The sequence below is a fragment of the Gobio gobio genome (genome assembly GCF_949357685.1).
Source record: "Gobio gobio genome assembly, chromosome: 1".
NCBI classification, from domain to species: domain Eukaryota; kingdom Metazoa; phylum Chordata; class Actinopteri; order Cypriniformes; family Gobionidae; genus Gobio; species Gobio gobio.
Window position 1 is genome coordinate 2,720,415 of NC_137097.1, and position 23,101 is coordinate 2,743,515.

The 23,101-nt window shown below is 42.1% G+C and overlaps 1 protein-coding gene across 1 annotated transcript in view; it reads left to right on the top strand.

The window, feature by feature from the left end:
* Positions 1-23,101, top strand: part of LOC307136916 (mycocerosic acid synthase-like polyketide synthase) — a gene marked incomplete at both ends in the record, with an annotated part of 31,118 nt that overhangs the window by 1,035 nt on the left and 6,982 nt on the right. The window contains one exon of the mRNA XM_079834293.1: positions 15,309-15,469. Within this exon, the coding sequence (XP_079690419.1) occupies positions 15,309-15,469 (161 nt within the window). The remainder of the gene's footprint in view (positions 1-15,308; positions 15,470-23,101) is intronic.

Consider the following 23,101-nt stretch of genomic DNA (forward strand, 5'->3'; position numbering starts at 1 on the left):
GCCATTATTTTAATGGAAAGAGACGTGTGTGTTATAGCACTGATGGCAAGGAAAGCACCTTATACTTGAGCGGCACATATGAGGTGTTAGATAAATTGTGGCATTTTATATTCTGTTGTTTTTTATGAGTTTAATAAAGAACTCGTCTTCTGTCCAAACATATCATCATCTGTAAAGAATGATCGACTTTTACGTACGCAGGTTATTGTGACGCATTGCCCACGGGCTTTGCTTGTGAGTGTACACAAATAAAAGTAGACAGTTTACTGTTTATAATTATGTCTTGCACGTAGCCTATCTGTATGGCTAAAAATGACGGAGTATTGTGAGTTTCCGCTGGAAATGGAATAAGGAAAAAATCCATCAAAAGGCACCGACGACTTCGTTGGACAGAGGGTTAAAGAAAACGTAGCCTATTTAGTTTCATATAGTTAGGCTTTGTCTAAATATTATAATCTTTTAATTTCATATGTTGATTATGAAAAGTGAGCAGCATGAGTAAGGCACATAATCAGATGTCTGGAGACATTTTGTGAATTGTGTTTTCTAGAAAGTTCTTTCTTTAAAATTAATTTCGTTTTGTATAAATTGTATTTTAATTTTGATCAATGTTTAATGAAATATTTGGCTGTATATTTAATAAATAAGAAGCAAACCAAGATCGTCGGGAATGATTGACGTGCGTAACTGGCCTCTTTCCTCAGTCTTTGAGCAAGGCTGAAACTATATTTCTGTTTTAATACATTTCTTGAATATATGTCTTAATTACAGTAGACCTATAGATAGTTATGATATTTGTGGTTGCACCGGGGTCCGTCATTATAAAGTTACGGCACTTTCCTTATTAGGAGAAAATATAACGACATAAAATCTCGTTATTAGACATACTTGAGTGGAAATAAATGATATGTAGGCCCTATGTGAGAGCAATGCGTGACCATACCAGGTGACCTGTAAATGCGAAAAAACTGTTTCCATTGCAGTTTTGCGACAATTTCCTTTTTCGTATTGCCTGAAAAACCACCTCATGCGAGCGTAAAAACTTTTTTGCGATATATGGGAGTTTTTGCGAAATTGACGCGGCTAATGATAAATTAGTGACAGATCTATATAGAAAGCCTACTGATAGAATCACTACATTACATGGTCATTAGTCAGTTCAAAAGAATTCGCCGGATTTGGACATATAAAGAAATGTATGAAATACAACGTAAAGAGTTATGTCAGAGGTTTCACGAAAGGGGTTATGCTGATCCTCGGATTCGAGAGGCTGCAGCAGGGGCGGACTGGCCACCGGGAGCATAAGGCATTTTCCCGGTGGGCCGCTGGACAAAGTGGGCCGGCCCGTTGCTATGTAAATATATATGAAGAATGAATAATAGTAAGTACATTTATGTAGCCTAGTCTATATCCTTCTGTCAGCCCAGACGACACAACAAGTGCAGCCCACTTGAGGGGAAAAACTCGACTCTATTGTGCCTGATCGGTCTCAGTGGTGTAAAAGCGCTCATCAATGTCAAAATGTTTGAGATATCTAATCAAACCGAAGGAGGCGGGATTTCTTGTCCACAGAAACCGAGCAGCTTGAATGTGAGCCGAGGTAAAATAAACAGCTAAACTTGAGGAGTCAATACAGCAATGTTTCCCGACTGTTTACTGTTTAAAAAATGTTAAACAATACACATTCATTTCCAGGGATGCAAACTACTGCTGACTTTTTAGAATTTCTCAAATTGTAAGAAAGAAACATTAACGTAGCAGTTTTCAGCATATCAGAGTGCATGTTTGTGTGTCTGTTTCCAGACTTCAGTAATATAACAGTCATTTGAAAATGATTCATAAAACTCAAAATATTATTTCCACTAAAACATGGTAAAATTGTCAACTTTCATAGTCATACGTGTCATAGCCTACTAAAATAAATATAGGCTATAATTTGCTAGTTAGTTCACATGCATTATTTTACACACTAGCAATAACAGTTTGAAATAATTAAGACTTTTAATAAATAAGACTAATGTTTGTGAAAGGAGAGGGCTGAATTTATTTGATTAAAAATACAGTAAAAACACAATATTAAGAAATATTAATACAATTTCTAATAGCTGTTGTGAATATATAGTAAAATGTTTTTTTATTCCTGTGATCAAATCTGAATGTATCATCATTACTCCAGTCACATGACTCTGCAGAAATCATTCTAATATGCTGTATTTTTCATTAAAAAAACCTTCAGGACCAATATGATTTTTAAACAATTGGAGCTCTATTCCATAAAATGACAGATGTCAAGCTCCTGAAAGGACAAATACTATAACCACTAGAAAGGCACCATAAAATAGTCCACATTCTGCACTACATACTAATGGTCTTAGACCATAGCATTGCTTTATATGGACTGATGTTATGGTAGGTATTGAACTTTAGTGATATTAAACTTCACTGTATGGAAAAGATTTCAAAATGATTAAATTATTTATTCTAAATGATTTATTAATTGCCATGTGCACCAGGAAAGACCAAGTATAACCTAAAGAAGTATGCCTGTCATTCATTAATGCATTAAGCATTTCAATAAAAAACTGCATTTATATTTCTGTATAAATAGCATTATGTACTATATTTTTATGTTAGTAAGTGGTGTTTAAAATTGCTTTAATGAGCATAATGAGCTGGTAAGTTCATGGTGAGATGAAAAAATTTATTTCTTATTATCACTGTAAAGCTGCTTTGAAGCAATCTGTGTTGTAAAAGTGATATGTAAATGAAGGTGACTTGACTTGACATGTGTTGCAGACCGGTTGTTATGGGCCGCTTTGTGCCAGAAAGTCAATTTTTTTGCCCCAGTCCACCCCTGGGCTGCAGCACGATTTGTAAATATTGATCAGAAAGAATTTCTAGAACACACTCGAAGTCTACCGATAACAAGTTGTCTTGTATTATTCAGTATTCTGCGTTAAAGGTCCTGTTCTTCGTGATCCCATTTTTCAAACTTTAGTTAGTGTGTAATGTTGCTGTTAGAGCATAAATAATACCTGTAAAATTATAAAGCTCAAAGTTCAATGCCAAGCGAGATATTTTATTTGACAGAAGTTCCCTTTCAAAGCCTACAGCGAACGGCCGGTTTGGACTACATCCTGGTATTTCCTGCTTTAATTACGTCAGTAGAGCAGTTTGTCGACTAACCTCCGCCCAGAAGAATACGCGAAATAGGGGGCGTGGTCTTGTTGCTCCCTCGTGGAGAAGAGGAAGCGTTGCGTTCGGTTCGGTTGCGTTTGTCGCCATGTCGTTCAGACGCTGTTATTTTCATCCCGGAGTCAAATCACCTTAGTTTGGCCTTCAGGGGCTGTAGTTTGAGCGCGTTCATCTCCCCGTTATGGTAAGAGGCGTGACCTTTCCGGGCAACGTGAGCTAAGCTGCTGTCGAATCACAACACGGAACCGCTGGCACAATCAGAACTCGTTACGTATTTCTGAAGGAGGGACTTCATAGAACGAGGAAATTCTCAGGCCGTTTTGAGGACAGTGAAAACAGCGGTATACAGATAAGTAAATTGTGTGAAAAATACTGTTTTTTTACACATGAAACATGAACACATGTTATATTGCACACTGTAAACACAATCAAAGCTTCAAAAAAACACGAAAAACGGGACCTTTAAGTAAGGAATTTGCACATATAGTTCGAAAACGTTGGCCATTTTAAGTTCAGATCCTGCAATGAGTCATTTTTGTAAAGAGCCTGATGGACAATGTGCACAATGTAACTTCACAAATAAATGTCACACATTTAGCCATCCTCATTCTGGGAAGCAGTTAAAAATTAAGGGAATAATTTTGTATAACACCAAAAATACAATTTATATGATTAAATGCCCATGTGGTTTAGCATATATAGGTAAAACTTGAAAACAGGCATTGCAGAACATAGAAGTAATATACGTTTGAATGACCAAAAGAACGTTTTTAAATAAGTCTTTGGGAGCAGCAGTGGCAGTGTGCAGATTTTTGCGTACTCGAGCACGGTACGCATGCAGTGTGATCACTAACCGTGCCGGAACGCGGAACAACCACTACTTGTGCGCTACTGTTATACTACTTGGATAGTACACTTTTCAATTAATCCATTTAATTCAAGTATATTTAGGGTTATAATGGGTCTGGTTCTCACCTTATTTGATGAAGAGGGACAATTGTGCCAGGGCACGGTAAAAGCAAACCGTGCCTAGTGTGAGTAAACCCTTACAGAGCAGGCAAAGGCAAAGTTTGTTTCAGGATAAATGTCTCAATGTGTCCAAATGTATAAATAATGTTATGTAGCTATTTAAAGGTTTTACATAAAAATGTTTAATCCATTGTTCAATCCAAGTGTTTGAATGGGTTTTGTAGGGTTTAGAATGTTTGAGCAGTGTGTTATGATTACCTTAACATGAACTTTTAAGGAACGCGTCCCTGTCAACTTTATAGAAACAAATGCAAGTGGAGCAGGAGATACAGAGCTCTTTTATTCACAATCAACTTAGTTTTTATTGTAAGGTGAATTCAAGGCATTCAGTTCCTTTTAAGGAACAAATGCTTAATAATTAGCTACAGTTGGTTTTTGTAATTGGTGTCACATGCAGTGCCATATACAGTATTATTATTTAGTAGGGATGCAGGGGCGCAACTACCCAGTGCCAGAGGGGTATGCAGCAACAATTTTGGCGCCCCCCAAATAAATAAATAAGTGAGCCGGACATCATTATGTATGGGCTGTAAATAATAAAGGTTTATTTTAAAGCATATCAGCCACTGTAGGCCTACCATAATTATACATGTAGTATATTATACAGGAATGTACATATATATATATATATATATATATATATATATATATATATATATATATATATATATATATATATATATATATATATATATATATATTAACAATGTAAATAAATAAAAAAACAGTCACAAATTGACAAACATTAAAATTATGATCGGATTCCAATAATGAAACGAAAAGAAAGAAAAGAACCTGAATTTTTTTAACGATTCCAAGTAGGCTAGGAACCGGTTCTCGATGCCCAATAATGTTGCTACCAAACATTCTAGAGCGCTCTTTAGTTCCTACTAAATTGTGTCATGGCGTGCCTTTTCACTTGCCCATTTATCTAGCATTGATTAAATACTAATTGCAAAAACTGTCATGCAGTCTGGCGGCTGAGGATGGGAACCGATGATGGTGAATTTAAATTTTCCTGTAACTGTAATCATAGGCGCAAGCTAGATAATTGACAGGACGATAGCAGAGGCACAAGCGCAAGATCACTTTTGTTAATAAAAAAAAAACACAAACCACAAGATGAGGGTTCCTTGTTTTAAATGGGAATTTCCAAATATCTTTTATTTATTTGTTATAATTCGGGTATAGCAATTTTATGTAATCTGTCTTATTAGTTTTTTTTAACAAAAGTTTAATATAGGCCTACGCAAGTTTTTTTTAAATGTTTTATTGTACTATATTATTGTTGTTGTATTTTCATTAAAAATAGGCTAATAACGAACAAAAAACATTCGTTTGAAAGTAATTAAAGAGGAAATTATGAGTTAAGCAATATCATACAAGCAAGAGTGCTATTTTCCAGAGTAGCCTATATCAGCACGATTGCAAAATGCGATATTCATTTTATACAACAGTTCAATAAACAACAAGTTGTCATTTTTTTACAGTTTTGCTCTATTTTTCCAACAAAAATAGATTCAAACAAAGTAGGTTTCGTTCTCGAATAATTCACCGTTTTTGAACAGTTGGTTAGAACGATTCCAGATTCCACTCACACTGCCAACTATAGGCGCCTTTTTTATAGTTTCATAGGCCTGGAATAATTGAAATTTTCCCAACATTTCATATTTCTATCATTAAAATATTATGTTTAGAACATAAATCTAAAAATCTCATAACATTATTTAGGCATTTGTAATTACAGTGTAAGTGGATTTTTATAAATGGTAAGATGGATTTTGTTGATACTGATTTCATTTAATTCTATAACTGCCATAGTGTATCGTGGTAAATAGTGTAATTACTTAAAAAGATGGTCAACAATATATAACGTTACCTTATAAGAGGTGTAAAAAGTGAGCATGCAATTTTGATAGCACCAAGAAAAGAGCACGTTCTTTCATCTGTTTGGATACTTCAAACACAAGTTTACACTGCCTGTTTGGTTTACCTGTTTAGCCTACACGTTAATAACGTGTGTTTTGTCCTAATCATAGCGCACGTCCTCGACGAGTGATTTACCATACGCGCGTGCGCTCTGGGGTCACGGTAAACGGAAACGCACCTTTTTTAAATAGCAAATTGTTGGCAAGTACTTTTGGCACTAAACGCTCATATTTCAATATCTTCAGTGGTGCAGTCAGTAAAGCATGAGGCTTAAGGATCTTGGTTTTGATACGATCGACCCGGGTTCGAATCCGCCTTTTGCAGAGCTTGCTCTTCTCCCTTTTCTCATCACACATCACACCAGAAATGCATTTACTTTCAATAAAAATTAAGAAAATGTTCTAAATGTGTTCCTGTGCGACGCTGATGATAAAATGTGCGTCCCATTTGAAGTCTATTGAAAATGTAGTAAAACACTATGGAGAAGGTCCAACATGATCAAAAACAGCCACTAAAAAGACGGATGAAAAGGGGGTAGCATCATCCTGCAAGCTTTTTAAACTCATGATGACCACATTTACTAGAATTTATCACGTTCTATTGTATTTATTGTGGTAAATTTAGACTAGTTGTAGAATTCATAATAGATAATCAGTTAAGGGAATAGATTTTTCACTAAAGATGTATATTACACCTGTGTCATGTTGTAGCTATAGTTTCTAACTGTGTTGCTACTTTTCATAACAAATGCTATAGATTAAAAAAAAGAAAGAAAAAAGTTAACATTGGCCTGCATGATAATGAGGATCCGTCAGTGGTCTTGTAAAAATGTGTACCTTGAATGCAATGTAAGTCGCTTTGGATAAAAGCGTCTGCCAAATGCATAAATGTAAATGTAAAATGTAAATGTCTTGCTTTGTAAATAAACCCTTATTATAACAAATGCTATAGTTAAACAATTACAAGAACTATATGTTATTTAAGGATGAGTACAAGTTAGAAAGAGCTTTAAAATATGGACCTTCTTAATGTATTGACTAAACATTCCCCCCATAACCACACTCCCCCAACAACCCTCCCCTTTGGTGAGTACCAGCACTTTATTTTTTCCACTTCAAGCACTGGATATACCGTTAATCAATACATCACGATATAAAAATGCAACAATATGATTCGTGATTTATCCAAGGCTCAACTTTCTGTATTTATTAGGGATAATTCACCCAAAAATTGTAATTCTGTCATCATCTACTCACCCTCATGTTGTTTTGTTTAACTTCTAAACACTAATTAAGATATTCTTTATAAAACCTTAGAGATTTCTGATCCTCCATTTAAAATCCATTCCTCTCAAACTTAAAAGATCCAATAAATGTCATAAAGGCATCGTAAAATTACTAATTGAGTGTCTAATCCAAATCCAAGTCTTCTGAAGAGACATGGTGGATTTATATAATGAACAGATTTACCACAACGGGCATACTGTAGTAAACACGGATGTTCAAATGCTTGCGTGACGCACGAAAACAACATGAGAGTGAGTAAATGCAGAATAAATGTTTTTGGATGAGCTAAACATTTACAGTTTGGGAATAGTCATTTTGACACGCTTTCTTGTGATGATAACTGCATTGAAAGTGCGAGTAATGACAGAGTTTCAGTGACATTACTACATTAAACGACTATATATAATGTTGAATATAATGTATAATAATGCAATGGGGGAATATTTGTGGGTCCTGATAATAATAATAATAATAATAATAATATTTAATAATATAAAAAGTAAAAAAACTCTTTATTTTGGCTTCAAATTAGAGGTCTTCACGGGTCCAAAAATTCATACCCGAACCCGAAGAGACCCGTAATGTGCTTAACGGAACCGACCCGGACCCGTCTATTATTTCAAAAGCTGGACCCGGACCCGTGAAGATCCGAGAAATGCCAAAAACGTAGTACCCGGAACCGACCTGGACCCGTCTATTATTTAAAAGCTGGAACCGAACCCGGCGTGAAGACACAGACCCGACTGGACCCGTTTGTCACATATTCCACAATAACTGATATTAACAAGTCAATAAACAAGTTATGAAAAATATAACTTTTTGTCTTACCTAGCCGTCGTCTCCCTTCCTTGTAACGTTACTTGTGATTCATTACATCCTTGCCAAAAAGTTAAATCCATGTTATTCCTCTCTTGTTATTCCAAGCGTGCTTAATTCACTCATCATTTCAGCTTTAAAAGTCCACTTTATGTCACGGTGACGGATGACAAATGCGTCTTTGCAGATTTGCATTTCGACTCGAGTTAACTCGCATAATAACTTTGACTGTTTGCCTTTTTGAACTATAATAACGATTGCTCGTTCGGTGGCCGCTGACGTCCGCATTATTTATTTGCTATAATCTCTGTGAGCGAGCCTGACCACCAAAACTTTAAGAAATAAGACGGTTCATTCATATTATTATTAAAGTCAATCACAGCGGAAGCTCGGGTTGCCATAGAAATGACACGCGCTTGATACTGCACATGCGCGGTGGCTGGAGCAACCTGAAATATGAGCTTTTTTACGCAATTTGAGCATCATAGAAAACATTTGTGACAGTTCAACTGAGATTTTGTTGCTGATTTTAAATATATTATTTAAATATAATTTCAAATCAAACTTCAACAGTGCGTCACACGTAGACAGCACTTACTTTTTTCTCATGTTTGTCCACAATATGCATGAAGGATGCCCGGACAGAAGAGGTGCCCGTGGGTTTAACTTCTTTATATTCGTTGTTTTTTAGCTTTTTTCACACATCACTCATGAAGGTAACCATTATTATTACCGTGCGCTTGCAGAGAGAGCGAGCGAGCGAGAGAGAGAGAGAGAGAGAGAGAGAGAGAGAGAGAGAGAGAGAGAGAGAGAGAGAGAGAGAGAGAGAGAGAGAGAGAGAGAGAGCGAGCGAGCGTGTGAGGCGAGCGAGCAAGAGAGAGAGAGATCGCTCGTGTTTTTCTTCTTTCTTTTTTTTAAACCTTATTTCCCGGCTCACACTTTTCTTATCCTAATTTTACAGTTGCAAGTTACAAAAAACACACAAGCAGTGCTGACTGACTCTGATCACGGGCAGGTGTTCTCCGAGTCCGGATCGACTCGGGTATTGCACACAATGTTAAACAGACCCGGGACCCGTAGTAATAGATTGGGACCCGACCCGGACCCGGCTGATCATTTAAAATATAGACCCGAACCCGTACGGGTCCCGGGTCGGGTCCCGGGTCCACGGGTCTCGGGGGCTCCGTGAAGACCTCTACTTCAAATATCGCAAAATGTATCATATCGTGAGTTCAGTATCGCAATTTATATTGAATCGTGACATGAGTGTATCATTACACCCCTATTATATAGCCTACAATATAAAAGCGTTTCTTCCCCGAAAATTTTTATTTCGTGAGAGACCTGGTGCGCGTCAGTGAGGGAGACCTAAGAAACTTCCTGAAAGAGATTCTTAATTTATATTGCTTGTATGTTAATTTTGCACTGTTTTAATTGTACATAGCATCGCTGCAATTTATTTGGCAATACAAAATTTTTCATTTCTCAAGAATAAGAATACGATTCTGTATTCCTCATTTTTCATAAAATCGCACAGGGAATAAACACTAAACTATATGTACAAAATAAATAAATAAAACTGTCCGGAGTTTTTAACAGAATTTTTTTAATGTAGTGTTTTATAATTTTATTAGGCTAGTTTTTTATATTTAAAACAATGCTATTTAGTTAGTAGCCAATTTTTTTGTCTTGCCTTTGAATAGAACGCATAAGCAGATAAGGCAGCTCATGAACGACAGACAACTCTCTCTGTTTTCGAACAGATTACATAAACAGAGAATATTTGTTTTCGATTTGATTTACATTATTTAAAACCTGACATTTCAACGTTTCTTTAGACATATGTCTCATGTTTGTGTGACAAGCATTCACAAAGTTACAGTTAATTTTCTCAATTTTCTTTTCATTGAGAGAGAGGCGGTAGATCGCATTTTTTTCTTTATTTTGCAAAAAGCACAACATGTTGTTTTTATTGTGTATACACAAATAAAAGTAGAAACAGATTCGAATGATGTATAACACTGAAATATATGACAAAAATCAACAGTTATTTGAGTCTCTTTCACACTGATAAGAAAAAAAGCAAGGTGAAGTCGCTGGCTACTTTGCTGACCCCTGGGAGTTAATGTACGGATCTGACGGATCAAACATTTTTATTTGTGACAAATATATAGTAAATATAGCCTATGCACGATAAACCCCTGTGCCAGGTTGAGATGGTGTATATTAAGAGATAGCCTATGGTCAAACACATCAGCTATCGATATCAGGAGGATTTTAGCATTTCCAATTTATGTATTAAATTATTAGTATATTTATTATTATTAGGGTAGGCCTATAACATAACTCTCATGCACATTGCGTGATATTCACTGACTCGGTTTCTTGATTTCAAATAAAAATAAAAATAAATAAAAATTGTGGTTCACATTTCCCCTGATAATAAAATGAAGTAAATATTAAATAATAGTAAATAAAAGTTAATAAATAGTAAATAAAAGTGAAACAAGTAAATTATTATCAAGTACCTAAATGAATAAAAGATGCCGTGGATAGGCTACGGTGGTTTGGAAGACTTGGGTTATCCATTTTACAACACGAACTGGAGGCACACAACAGTTTGCTACATTGCTTCTATTTGATAGCTGCCTACAGAACTTAAAGATCTTCCTCTTTTTATTTTCTTTCTTGCTGCATTAAAGATGAAATGGTTGAACTTCTGCTTTCGCGCAGGCGCAGTGATGAGAAATAGGGCGATCAGTTCGTAGCTCTGCTTCAGCTGTGCGATAACCTCACGAGGGGGACCAGAATATCTGACATGCCAGAAATTCGTCCGACCATCCGATTGCAGATCAGGAGAGGTTTAGCTTTAGTGGTCAAGAGTAGAAATGCATTTCCCGCAGCAGCAAAATTCAGGTTGAGGATCATCTGTAGTTTATCTTTAGTACAAATAATATATTATTTCTATTTACACTTTATATTAACAGCATCAATCAATATTTGCACTCAGGAGAAACAAGATGCTATTTGTTGCTATTTATACTTGAAAACAGTATCTACCACTATTTACACTCCGTATGAACAGAATGACCCTTTCTTTACAAATAACGTAAATAGTCGCTTGCTTATTGAAATTAGCTGGCATATGCTTGTGAAGCATTATAACTGTGATGCCTGAGTTGTGTTTAACCCTCTGGTGGGGGTTTTGGGACATTAGAGAAGTTTTGACCAATGATATTCGCCCTGATATTTTTTTAGGTTTTTTTAGTTGCTTATAAACATATTAATGGCTAACATCTCATTACACTGTTTTCAGCACTGGGCTACAATAATGTGTGAGCAACATTTATGTACAAAAAGATGGCGTCAGCAGCAGCGACGGTAGCTGTCGCAGAGGGCTATGACCTGCTACAGCAAACAAACATGAAATACGCGACAGCTCGGGCGTCTGCAGGTCTGAAATTTGTCAAGAATGCTGCAATATGTATATCTTACTGGCTCCAGTTATGTCTTGTGGCTGTCCGCCATAGCCGTTTTATATGGACAACAAATAAACAAAGGATTAGTCCAAGATCCTCATGATCTTCACACACGTCAATGCAAACTCGCAAACGCAACTACCAAACTCAACCAAAGTCTGGATCATATCCTTCCATCTCGGTTGGTTTCTTCTGTGCGTTTCTTGCTTTCATGATGGGCCTGCATGCTGTCGAAATCCCTGCTGGGTCCTTCGGAGCGGCTGCTCTGCACAAGTACATTCGACTTCCACCTTTGAAAACATTTTCACCCAAGAAAAAGCCCAATTCATTTAAGTCAACTTGGTAGCACCCGAGGCTTTAAAATCTGCCACTTATCATCAAAATCTTTGAAAGCCATTGCAATGAAATTCGGACTTTATCAATTAATCAAGGAACAAAAAAGAATTGGCAAAACACGTAGCTCGATTGTAGATCTCATCTTTACAAATCAGTCTTCAAAATATGCAATGTCTGGTGTTATAGATTCGGCTATTTCAGATCATTTGCTCATTTATGAGGTTAGGGCAGTCTTAAAAAACGCATGCTCCTCACTCTGTACCAAAAACACCAACTTCAAAATTACCACAATTTAATGTGGAATTTAATGTTACTGATTGGAGCGATGAGATGTCAATGGAAAATCCGGATCAAATTCTAACGCAATTTCACACTAAACTTCAGAAAATACAGAATAAATATACCACTGCCAGCAAGGTTCGACCTAGGCAGAGTAAACTACCATGGATAAATTCTGACATATTGCAACTCCTTAAACAGAAAGCCTCTATCCTTAAAATATACAGGTTAAGTCGAACACCGGAGAGTAAAAATAATTTAATACAAATTAGAAATAAATGTACTGCTAAACTGCGTAAGGCTAAGGCGATCTATTTCCAACAACAGATTAGTATATCTGCAACTAACCCAAAGACGTTATGGCAGACCCTTAAGGTCATCACCGGCGAGAATGAGAAGAAAAAGAATGTGAATATTCAAATTTCCCAACAGAGTACACTTATCTCAGATTCAGAAAAAAAATCAAGTGTTTTTAATGATTATTTTGTATCATCTTTTAAAGAATTGGCAACCAATTTTGCAACTTCTTCCTTCTCACCTGTTCTCTCTCTAACACCTGATCAGTTCTCATTTTCTGAGATCTCACAGAACGAGGTGATAAGAATATTGCGCTCATTAAAATATCTCATGCCTATGATATTTATGGTTTAAATACTTTCTTTTTGAAGACTCACGCTGATAGCCTTATACCTCTTTTTCAGCATTTAATCAATCTTTGCATCAGGCTTTCGAACTTTCCTACTGACTGGAAAAGAGCACAAATCACTCCAATTTTTAAATCTGATGACCCTACCCTTGTTTTAAATTATAAACCTATAGCAATACTCACAGCAATGTTGAAGTTGCTTGAAAAAACCTTGCATAACCAGTTAATTTCTTATCTTGAAATTAATAACTGTCTCAGCGATTGTCAACACGGTTTCCGCGCTAAGCGATCTACCATGTCGGCATTACTACTCTTCAATGAACAAAAACGTAACGCTCTTAACAAAGGTCACATCACTGGAGCTGTTTTTATTGATTTTCGTAAAGCTTTCGACACAGTGAACGATCAGAACTTTATTCATTTAATCTGTCTTCATCTGTGATAGAAATGCTTTCTTTTTTTTTGACAAACAGGTCACAAGCTGTTAAAATTAATCATGTAACATCTCAATCTTAAGTCTGTGATATAGGGGCGTTCCTCAAGGCAGTATTCTTGGACCTTTACTTTTTCTTTTATACATTAATGATCTCCATCAAGTGTGTAAATACTCAGAATGCTGATGATACTGTGATTCCCCCCCCCCCCCCCCCCGACTCAAATCCTGACGTCATAAATTCAAAATTAACATTTGATCTTCAGTGCTTACATGACTGGTTGAAAAAGAACCACTTGACCATCAATGTAAAAAAAAAGAATGTATGTACTTTCATCCACCTAGAAAAAGTATTTCTTATGTTGATTCTATTATGTTTGCAAATCAAGATCTTGCCACTACAAAGACTTATAAATATCTTGGTGTATTACTTGATACACACCTTACCTACCGGGATCACATTTCTAATTTAACAAAAAAACTGAATCAGAATAGCATGATTACCGTATTTTTCGGACTATAAGTCACTCCCGAGTATAAGTCGCATCAGTCAAAAAATGCGTCATGAAGAGGAAAAAAACATAAGTCGCACTGGACTATAAGTCGCATAAAGAGGTGGTTGTGTTGCATGAAGCGGTAACACCAAGAAGGCCGCTTGCAATCTCCTTGGCAACTACCAGGAGCAGCATTTAGAGCGCCCTCTCGTGGCTGTAGACGTAAATGTTTTCTCTTGTCAGTCAGCATGAATTAATTTTGATATATAAGTTGCACCTGACTATAAGACGCTGGACCAGCCAAACTATGAAAAAAAAAGTGACTTATAGTCCGGAAAATACGGTATACAATCGAGCTCTCAAGATCCACAGTAATCTTCCGTAATGGTTGAATAATAACAATAATATAATAAGATAACATTGTTTGAAATGGGTTTGGCTAAAAGAAGATTTTGGTTTTGTCTATAATACGTACTTATACTATATTGACTGGGTTAAAAAGAATTGCATTACTAAAAAGAGACTAAAATACAATTTTCATTGACTAAAACTTGACTAAAATGTCATCAGTTATCATCGACTAAAACTAGACGAAAATAGTCATAGATAATTCTGACTAAAATAAGACTAAAATGCTCAGACTTTTAGTCAACTAAAACTTGACTAGACTAAAAAGAGTATGACTATGACTAAAACTAATAAAAACTAAAATGACAGCTTGACACAAAGACTAGACTAAAACTAAAATTAAAACAGGCCGCCAAAAACAACACTACTTTCCTGTATAATAAATGAAATGAACATGTTTGTATTTTTGAGAAAATAACATTCAACTTAAAAAAATTAAGTCACTGAAATAAGGCCATATAACACATACTAAACATTAGTTCACAAGACTTTTGAGAACTGGATCTTGTTGCCTAGATATTTGTTCTTCAAAACCATCCTGCCCACTCATTCATATAAAACAGTATATTGATTTAAATTTTGTAAGACACTTTTTGTTGACATGAATAATGCTGTGATTCACACCTGAGGAGAGTAAGGCTGTCCCCTAATGAGCATTTCAGTGAGGAATGTGACTGAGAAGGAGCTACAAGAAAGAATGTCTGGACAAAATACATTTTATATATATATATAGTAGTTTTTTTTTTTTTGTGAAAATATATTTAACAATATAATCCAAATATGTCAATGAGGTTTTATGTTGATTGGAGCCCACTGACTAGTATCATCTTTCATGTTCCGCTGAAGAAAATAAATCATACAGATTTGGAATTACATTACATGAGGATGAGTGGTGATGGAATTGTCCTTTTTGGGTGAACTATCCCTGTAGTGTCTGAACTAACAATAACCCCATCATTTGCCTTTTATTCTGTCTAGCTTCAATGAGTTTGACCACAAGTTCTTCGGCATCACTAAGACTGAAATAATCAACATGGACCCTCAGCACAAACTTTTGTTGCAGTGCACCTACAGGGCCCTAGAGGATGCTGGGATGCCAATGGAAAAGGCCAGTGGAACGCGAACAGGAGTATATTTGGGTAACATACAAGCTAAATATATATATATATATATATATATATATATATATATATATATATATATATATATATATATATATATATATATATATATATATATATATATATATATTGTTTTTTTTTTTGTTTTTTTTAAAGTAACGTTTGGAGTCTTTAAATCCAATTAAAAAATATATGGGTTAACTGCATGGGAAGTGCCTTCGGAGCAACTTATGGTTAAGTTTCACATCAATTTTCTCAGTAATTCCCCAGTTCACAAGAGGGATCTAACTTCTCCTGACCTAAATATGTGCACTTATGCTTTAATTAATTTAAAGGTCCCGTTTTTCGTGTTTTTTTGAAGCTTTGATTGTGTTTACAGTGTGCAATATAACATGTGTTCATGTTTCGCGTGTAAAAAAACACAGTATTTTTCACACAATTTACTTATCTGTATACCGCTGTTTTCACTGTCCTCAAAACGGCCTGAGAATTTCCTCGTTCTATGAAGTCCCTCCTTCAGAAATACGTAACAAGTTCTGATTGTGCCAGCGGTTCCCGTGTTGTGATTCGACAGCAGCTTAGCGCACGTTGCCCGGAAAGGTCACGCCTCTTACCATAACGCTCAATGATCTCTAAGTACAGCGTACCTGGGAAAGCCAAACAAATGTGATTTGACTCCGGGATGAAAATAACAGCGTCTCGACGACATGGCGACAAACACACTATACAAACGCAACACTTCCTCTTCTCCACGCGGGAGCAACAAGACCACGCCCCCTTTTTCACGTATTCTTGTGGGAGGAGGTTATTCAACAAACTGTTCTACTGACGTCATTAAAGCAGGAAGTACAGGGATGTAGTCCCAACCAGCCGTTCACTGTAGGCTTTGAAAGGGAACGTCTCGGTTACGTATGTAACCCTCAGGGAACGGAGACGTACGTCAGTGACTGACGAATGGGGGTTTCGCCTAGAAGCCAATTACCTTCGAGGTGTTTAACAGCGCCCAATGGCGTGCCAATGCCAAGGGCATGCGGAATTTGCATGTGTAACTCCGCCCCACCTCATGGGTATATAAGGAAGTACGCTAGCAACATCGCATTATGTATCTGCTGCGGAGCCAAGATCTGAACTCCGCGTTCCAGCAGCACAGCTGACGTGGCAAAGGAACGTACGTCTCCGTTCCCTCCTCAGGGAACGAGGCTTACGGTGGAAATACTCGTGTGGGGGTCGCCGGAGGGAACCATGCACACGGGGCACCTGGCCGGACATGAGGGTCTGGGCTCGAAAGGGCAGACTGAACTGATGTCGGCGTCGACAGTGCTGGAGGAGCTCAGGGCTCTCGGGGAGCTCACCTGAGGAGAATATCGCACGTATCCAGTCCGTGGAGTGGAGTGGCGAGCAAGCGAAGACACCAGAGCCTGGTCCATTACCGGCCCCTCTGGGGGGCGAGTACATAGTCGGACACTGGCTCCACTCGGAGATTGTAGAATCTGGCGAATGTGTTGGGTGTCGCCCAGCCTATAGCTCTGCAGATGTCTGTTAGCGAGGCACCATGCGCTAGAGCCCAAGAGGAGGCCACACTCCGGGTGGAGTGTGCCCTCACACCAAGGGGACATGGTCGACCTTGCTGCTGGTAAGCCAAAACAATGGTGTCCACTATCCAGTGAGACAACCTCTGCTTTGAGAGAGCTCTTCCCTTCCGCTCTCCACCATAACAGACAAAGAGCTGGTCTGCGGTCCTGAAACACTGCGTCATGTCTACGTAAGTGCGGAGAGCGCGTACTGGACAGAGCAATGCCAAGGCTGGGTCTGCCTCCTCCAAAGGCAGTGCTTGCAGTTTCACTACCTGATCTCTGAAGGGAGTGGTAGGAACCTTGGGCACATATCCAGGCCGGGGTCTCAGGATCACGTGAGAGTTAGCCGGCCCGAATTCTAGGCACGCTTCGTCAACCAAAAATGCCTGCAGGTCCCCGACCCTCTTAAGAGAGGCCAATGCGGTCAGCAGAGCCGTCTTCATCGACAGAAACTTAATATCGACCGACCGCAGAGGCTCAAAGGGAGGCCTCTGCAGAGCACTTAAGACTACTGAGAGGTCCCAAGAGGGAACGAGAGGAGAGCGAGGAGGATTCAGTCTCCTCGCCCCCCTCAGGAACCTGATGATCAGGTCGTGCTGACTTACCTTTTTGTCTCCCAAGAGGTCGTGATGGGCAGATATTGCAGCCACATACACTTTCAGGGTGGAGGGAGACAGCCTTCGCTTCAACCCCTCTTGGAGAAACTCAAGCACGGACCCGATTGGGCATTTCCAGGGGTCTTCTTGGCGGGAAGAGCACCAGGTGACGAAGAGGTTCCACTTCAACGCATAGAGGTGTCGTGTAGACTCTGCCCTAGCGGAAGTGATGGTGGCGGCCACCGTAGGTGGCAGGCCACTCAAACCTGCCGCGTCCCATCCAGAAGCCACACGTGGAGCTTCCAGAGCGCTGGACGCGGGTGCCATAGGGTGCCCCGTCTCTGAGAGAGGAGGTCCGGTCTCAGAGGGATAGGCCAGGGAGGGGCTGTCGCAAGGAGTAGCAGTTCTGAGAACCAGGTCTGGCCGTGCCAATACGGGGCGACCAACATGACCTGCTCCTTGTCCTCCCTGATCTTGCACAGTACTCGTGCGAGAAGGCTCACTGGGGGAAACGCATATAAGCGTAGGCCCTGGGGCCAGCTGTGCGCCAGTGCATCCGTGCCGAGCGTGCCCTCGGTCAGGGAATAGGACAGGCTGCAGTGGGAAGAGTCGTGGGAGGCAAACAGATCTACCTGTGCGTCGCCGAACTGTTCCCAAATCAGCTGGACCGTCTGGGGATGGAGTCTCCATTCTCCAGGAAGTGGCTGAATCCGTGAGAGCTCGTCGGCTGCACGGTTCAGTTCTCCCGGGATGTGGATAGCACGAAGGGACCTCAGGTGCTTCTGACTCCATAAAACGAGATGGCGGGCGAGTTGAGACATACGGCGGGAGCGTAGACCGCCCTGGTGGTTGATGTACATTTACATTTACATTTACATTTAGTCATTTAGCAGATGCTTTTATCCAAAGCGACTTACAAATGAGAGCAATAGAAGCAACTACAATAGTCAGAGGCTACAGTATGCAAGTGCTGTAACAAGTCGCAGTTAATCTAACACAGAACACACAGGATTTTTTTTTTTTTTTTTTTTTTTTTTTTTAAATAAATTAGACAGACAGAAAAATGAATAGAATGTTAAGTGCTATTCTTGATTGGTCAGGTGCTGCTGGAAGAGATGCGTCTTTAGATGTTTTTTGAAAATGGCTACAGACTCGGCTGCTCGAATTGAGATAGGCAGGTCATTCCACCAGGTGGGGGCAGTCCAGGAAAAGGTCTGTGACAGTGATTTCATGCCTCTCTGGTATGGCACCACAAGGCGTCGTTCACTGGTAGAACGCAAACTCCTGGAGGGTGTGTATGTCTGAACAAGCGAGTTAAGGTAAATTGGTGCAGAGCCAGTGGTTGCTTTGAAGGCGAGTACCAGTGCCTTGAATTTGATGCGAGCGGCTATTGGTAGCCAGTGGAGTCTGATGAAGAGAGGCCTGACGTGCGCTCTCTTCGGCTCGTTAAAGATCACCCTCGCCGCTGCATTCTGGATCAGTTGCAAGGGTTTGATAGTGCATGCCGGAAGGCCTGCTAGAAGAGCATTACAGTAGTCCAGTCTGGAGAGAACAAGAGCTTGGACCAAGAGTTGTGTGGTCTGCTCTGATAGGAAGGCTCTAATCTTCCTAATGTTGTATAACGCAAATCTGCAGGACCGGGTTGTTGCAGTGATGTGGTCAGTGAATTTTAGCTGATCATCGATCACAACTCCAAGATTCCTGGCTGTCCTGGACGGAGTTATGGTTGATGATCCTAGCTGAATGGAGAGATTGTGATGAAGTGCTGGGTTGGCTGAGACCACAAGCAGTTCAGTCTTTGCAAGGTTGAGTTGCAGGTGATGCTCCTTCATCCAGGCAGAAATGTCTGTTAGGCAGGCAGCAATACGAACACCAACCGTGGGATCATCTGGTTGAAATGAGAAGTAGAGTTGAGTGTCGTCTGCATAGCAGTGATAGGAAAATGTACGCTACAGTGGCCGTGTTGTCTGTCCGGACAAGTACGTGTTGACCCCTCAGCAACGCTCGGAAGCGGTGCAGGGCGAACCGTACTGCCAGCAACTCGAGGCAATTGACATGCAGAAGGCGCTGGGGTCCTGTCCAGGAGCCCGCGGCTGCTTGTCCATTGCACATGGCACCCCAGCCCGCGGTGGAGGCATCCGTTGATACAACAACATGCCTGAAAACTCGTTCTAAGGACACGCCGGTCCGTAGAAAACTGAGGTTTGACCACGGAGTGAGTGTCTGTAAGCAGGCCCGGGTTACTTGGACCCGGAGCGTGCCAGACCGCCATGCCCATCTCGGGACTCGATCGCGAAGCCAGTGCTGAAGCGGTCTCATATGTAGCAATCCGAGCGGCGTCACCGCGGCTGCAGATGCCATATGCCCCAGGAGCCTCTGAAAGTGTTTCAGTGGAACCGCACTCTTGCTCTCGATTTGACGGAGGCAAGTCAGCAGCTCATCTCATAAGCGCATATGCGCTTCTCATATGCACTCATAAGCGCACATGGCGACCGAGTCGATCTCCATACCGAGAAAAGAGATCCTCTGCACGGGGCAGAGTTTGCTCTTCTCCCAGTTGACCCAAAGGCCCAGACAGGCTAAGTGGTGGAGAACCAGATCTCTGTGTTCGCAAACCTGCTCTCGAGAGTGACTCAGTATGAGCCAGTCGTCGAGGTAGTTCAGGATGCGAACCCCGTGCTGCCATAGGGGCGCAAGGGCTGCCTCGGCAATCTTCGTAAAGACGCGAGGGGACAGAGATAGCCCGAATGGGAGGACCGCGTACTGGTATGCCCGCCCCTCGAAAGCAAACCGTAGGAACGGTCTGTGTCGAGGTAGGATGGAGACATGAAAGTAGGCGTCCTTCAGGTCGATCGCTGCAAACCAATCGCCGGGACGAACGCATTCGAAAAGGCGTTTCGCTGTCAACATCTTGAACGGAAGCCTGGGTAGGTAACGGTTCAAGATGCGCAGGTCCAGGATTGGTCTTAACCCACCGGTCTTTTTGGGTACAATGAAGTAGGGGCTGTAAAACCCGGACTTCATCTCGGCTGGAGGGACAGGTTCGATCGCACCCTTCGCCAGTAGGGTGGCAACCTCCGCTCGCATGACAGGAGCATTGGCCCCGACCATAGTAAAGCGGACTCCCCGAAAGCAGGGAGGAACCTGCGCGAACTGAATCGCGTAGCCGCGCCTGACTGTCTTCGCGACCCAGCGGGACAGCCCTGGAATCTGAAGCCAGGCTCCCAGGAACTGCACCAGCGGGGTCATTCGGACTACAGACGTATCCGGTGTGGGGCAGCGATGCAGCGTTACCGACCCGGACAAGGGAGGCTGTTGGGCGTCCCGGTGTGGGGGTGCGGTTAACGGCTGCGTCCTGACAGAGGAGACAAGGGAAGGACGCACGTTCCACTGGGGTCTGCTCTGCCAGGAGGCTGGCAACAGAGAGGGATGCAAGTGGCGGGACCCGTGGGTGGCGCGCACTGGCATCACCGATCTCTGGGGGCTCAGGGATGGGAGTGTTAATTCTTTTATTGACCAAATTAGGGTGCTGCTGACCCGGGGGCCAGCAGCTGAACAAAGGATTCTCCCCCGGCCCTCCACCGGGGGAAGGAGTGGTCCTGCCACCATCTCCTGGAAAGAATTTCCCATCCCTGAGCCGTCCGTCTCAGGAGCGCCGCTTGGCCTGGCGTTTAGCGGGGTGCGGGGCGGCCTGAGGGGACTGGGACGCCTTCCTACGGCTTCCTCCGTGACCCGGCCCGGGTGAAGGCTGCTGCTTGGACCGGGTGGGAGTGGTGGGAGCCTTAGGAGGGCGTCCTCGGCAGCGAGCAGGCTGAGGCGACTGTGCCGGCGGCTGGGTGGTAGCAGCAGCTGGCCGCCGGGGCAGTATATGCTTGATTGCCTCAGTCTGCTTCTGGGCGGTTGAAAACTGTTGGGCGAAGTTTTCAACCGCTCCGCCGAAGAGGCCAGCCTGGGATATGGGGGCATCGAGGAAACGTGTCCGCTCGGTGTCCCGCATATCGGCCAGGTTTAGCCACAGATGTCGCTCCTGGACCACATTTGTGGACATCACTTGACCCAGGGAGCGTGCGGTCACCTTCGTCGCCCGGAGAGCGAGGTCGGTGGCAGCACGCAGCTCATCTAAGAGCCCCGGATCAACTCCACCCTCGTGCATGTCCTTGAGGATCCTGGCCTGGTAGACCTGGAGGATCGCCATGGCATGCAAAGAGGCGGCAGCCTGCCCCGCAGCTCTGTGCGATTTCGCCACCAAGGTTGATGTGAATCGACAGGCTTTGGAGGGGTGCTTAGGGTCGCCTCACCAGGTCGAAGCGCTCTGAGGACACAGTTGCATCGCAACAGAACGTTCAACCTGGGGGACCCCAGTGTACCCTTTGGCCGCGGCCCCATCAAGGGTGGAGAAGGCGGAGGAGACTGCAGACCGATCACGGGAAGACAACGGGGACTTCCAGGACCGGGCAATCTCCTCATGCAGCTCGGGAAAGAAAGGTATTGGGGGCGGGGACTGACGTGAGTCAGCGCGGGTCCCCAAAAACCAATCATCGAGCCGCGAGCGTTCGGTACAGGGTGGAGGGTTCCACTCTAACCCTAGACTCGCGGCTGCCCGAGACAACATGGCTGTCAGCTCTGGGTCCGACTCGGGCAATGCTGGCGCGCCCGAAGGCGGCAGCACAGCCGAGTCATCATCCTCAGAGGACTCGAGCCCACCTTGTGATGCGGTGACCGACATCGCATCATCCTCCGGAGCGGCAAACGAAATGCGCGAGGGAGCCGGAGCTGGGGCCGCGATTTCAGTCTGAACGCTCGCGGGTTGCGGAGCGCTAGAGGGGGGTGTGGCCCGAGGCATGAGCGTCGGGGCTTTGTTCCACACCGTAACCCTCAGGTCACCCTGACCACCAGCCGAAGTACCGGCCACGGGGGGCACGGTAGATCGGGGTGTGGTTGAGGGGACTCTCACTTCATTACGAAGATCCTTGAGCCTTGACCGCAGCACCGCGATGGTCATGTTCCCGCAGTGGGAACATGACTCATCCACAAACGCTGCTTGAGCATGCTGAACGCCCAAGCATACCAAGCAGAGATTGTGCCCATCGGAAGAAGTCAGTGACCGGCCACACCTAGAAGTACACGGGCGAGACATCCTGAAAAGGACGTGCCACGTGTAAGCTCTTTTAGAGAGGAAGCTTCGCAGAGACGCCGAAGCGCCCAGGGACCACACACCAGCTGTCAGACGGACCACTGCGCAGATCAGCAGGCAGGCAGTATGCGATCGCTGGTACGCGCCGTAGATCCAACGCCTCTGGAAAGCTGTTCGTCTCGAAGGCTGACAAAGACTCAGTTAGCAGGCTTGAAGGAGTGAAGAGATACTCTTGGCTCCAAAGCAGAAACATAATGCGATGTTGCTAGCGTACTTCCTTATATACCCACGAGGTGGGGCGGAGTTACGCATGCAAATTCCGCATGCCCTTGGCATTGGCACGCCA